The sequence below is a fragment of the Frankliniella occidentalis genome, unplaced genomic scaffold, assembly GCF_000697945.3.
Source record: "Frankliniella occidentalis isolate FOCC.00 unplaced genomic scaffold, Focc_3.1 Scaffold5186, whole genome shotgun sequence".
Classification (NCBI taxonomy): Eukaryota; Metazoa; Arthropoda; class Insecta; order Thysanoptera; family Thripidae; genus Frankliniella; species Frankliniella occidentalis.
The window spans coordinates 1-1108 of NW_026272228.1; the positions used below are offsets into that span (position 1 = coordinate 1).

At 60.6% G+C, this 1108-nt stretch overlaps 1 protein-coding gene across 1 annotated transcript; it reads left to right on the forward strand.

Moving 5' to 3' along the window:
• Positions 1-21: 21 nt before the first annotated feature.
• Positions 22-844, forward strand: LOC127752211 (carboxypeptidase B-like; the record flags this gene model as incomplete). The annotated part of the gene is made up of 2 exons (XM_052276960.1): positions 22-466; positions 679-844. Coding segments are annotated over exons 1-2 (565 nt in total), but the record flags the coding sequence as incomplete, so codon positions are not given.
• Between the last annotated feature and the right edge of the window lie 264 nt (positions 845-1108).

The following is a 1108-nucleotide window of genomic DNA, read 5'->3' on the forward strand; positions in this document are numbered from 1 at the left end:
CCCCCCCCTCCCCATAGGCACGCACGCGCGCGAGTGGATCACACCGGCCGCCGCGCTGTACGTCTGCATGCAGCTCGTGGAGCGCTTCTACAGCCACCCGCACCTCGTGCTGGACGCCGACTGGTACATCCTGCCCGTGCTCAACCCGGACGGCTACGAGTACGCGCACGCCCGCGACCGCCTGTGGCGCAAGTCGCGGTCCTCGCACGAGGTGGCCGCGGGCCTCCGCGACGGCGGCGGCCCTGGCGGCCTGGGCCTGGCGCGCCTCGCCTCGCTCTTCCACAAGCACAAGCGCGGCCCGTGCTCCGGCGTCGACCTCAACCGCAACTGGGAGCACAACTGGGGGGACCGCGTGGGTGCCTCGGACGACCCCTGCAGCGAGAGCTACGCCGGGCCGCGACCCTTCTCCGAGCCCGAGACCAGGGCCGTCGCCGCCTTCATCTCTCGCCGGCGCGAGCGCGTCCAGGTGAGTCAAGCTCTCCATTTTTCTAGTGTTTCTTCATCCTTTCTATAATTTTTCTAATTTTTCCGTTCTTTTTCGAGTTATATAACGATTTTTCATTTCTGTTTCTGAAATGTTTCTGATTATCATTTAAATTATTAAAACTAGGTAAACATTTGATACTTTTATGTGAGTGAATAATTATCACCACCGGTTGTGATATTTCGTGTCGGCAGCTGTTCGTGACGCTGCACTCGTACGGCCAGCTGTGGCTGATCCCGGACGGGGCGGGCTACGGCCGCCTGCCGGACCACCAGGAGCTCTACAACAAGGCCAAGCTGGCGGCCGGCGCCATGCGCCGCGTCCGGAACACGCGCTACCACATCGGCACCTCGCCCCGCGGCCCCTGCTGCGCGCCATGCGCGGCGGCGGCCTCCGGGGCGGCCGCTCGAGCGGGCAGCCATAGCTCCGTCCCCCGGCCCTGAGAGCCTGGCGCCGGGGCAACGACACGGTACAGAATGATTATGTTGTAGGCCTCCGGAAAATGTTGTAGGGTAGGAGGAAGCCCTGACATGTTTCCGAAAATTTTCTGGACAATGTCAGGAAAAGAAACGGAAAATTTCCGAGTAAAAATTGAAATTTTCCAAGATTTGGAAAGCCTTTTCT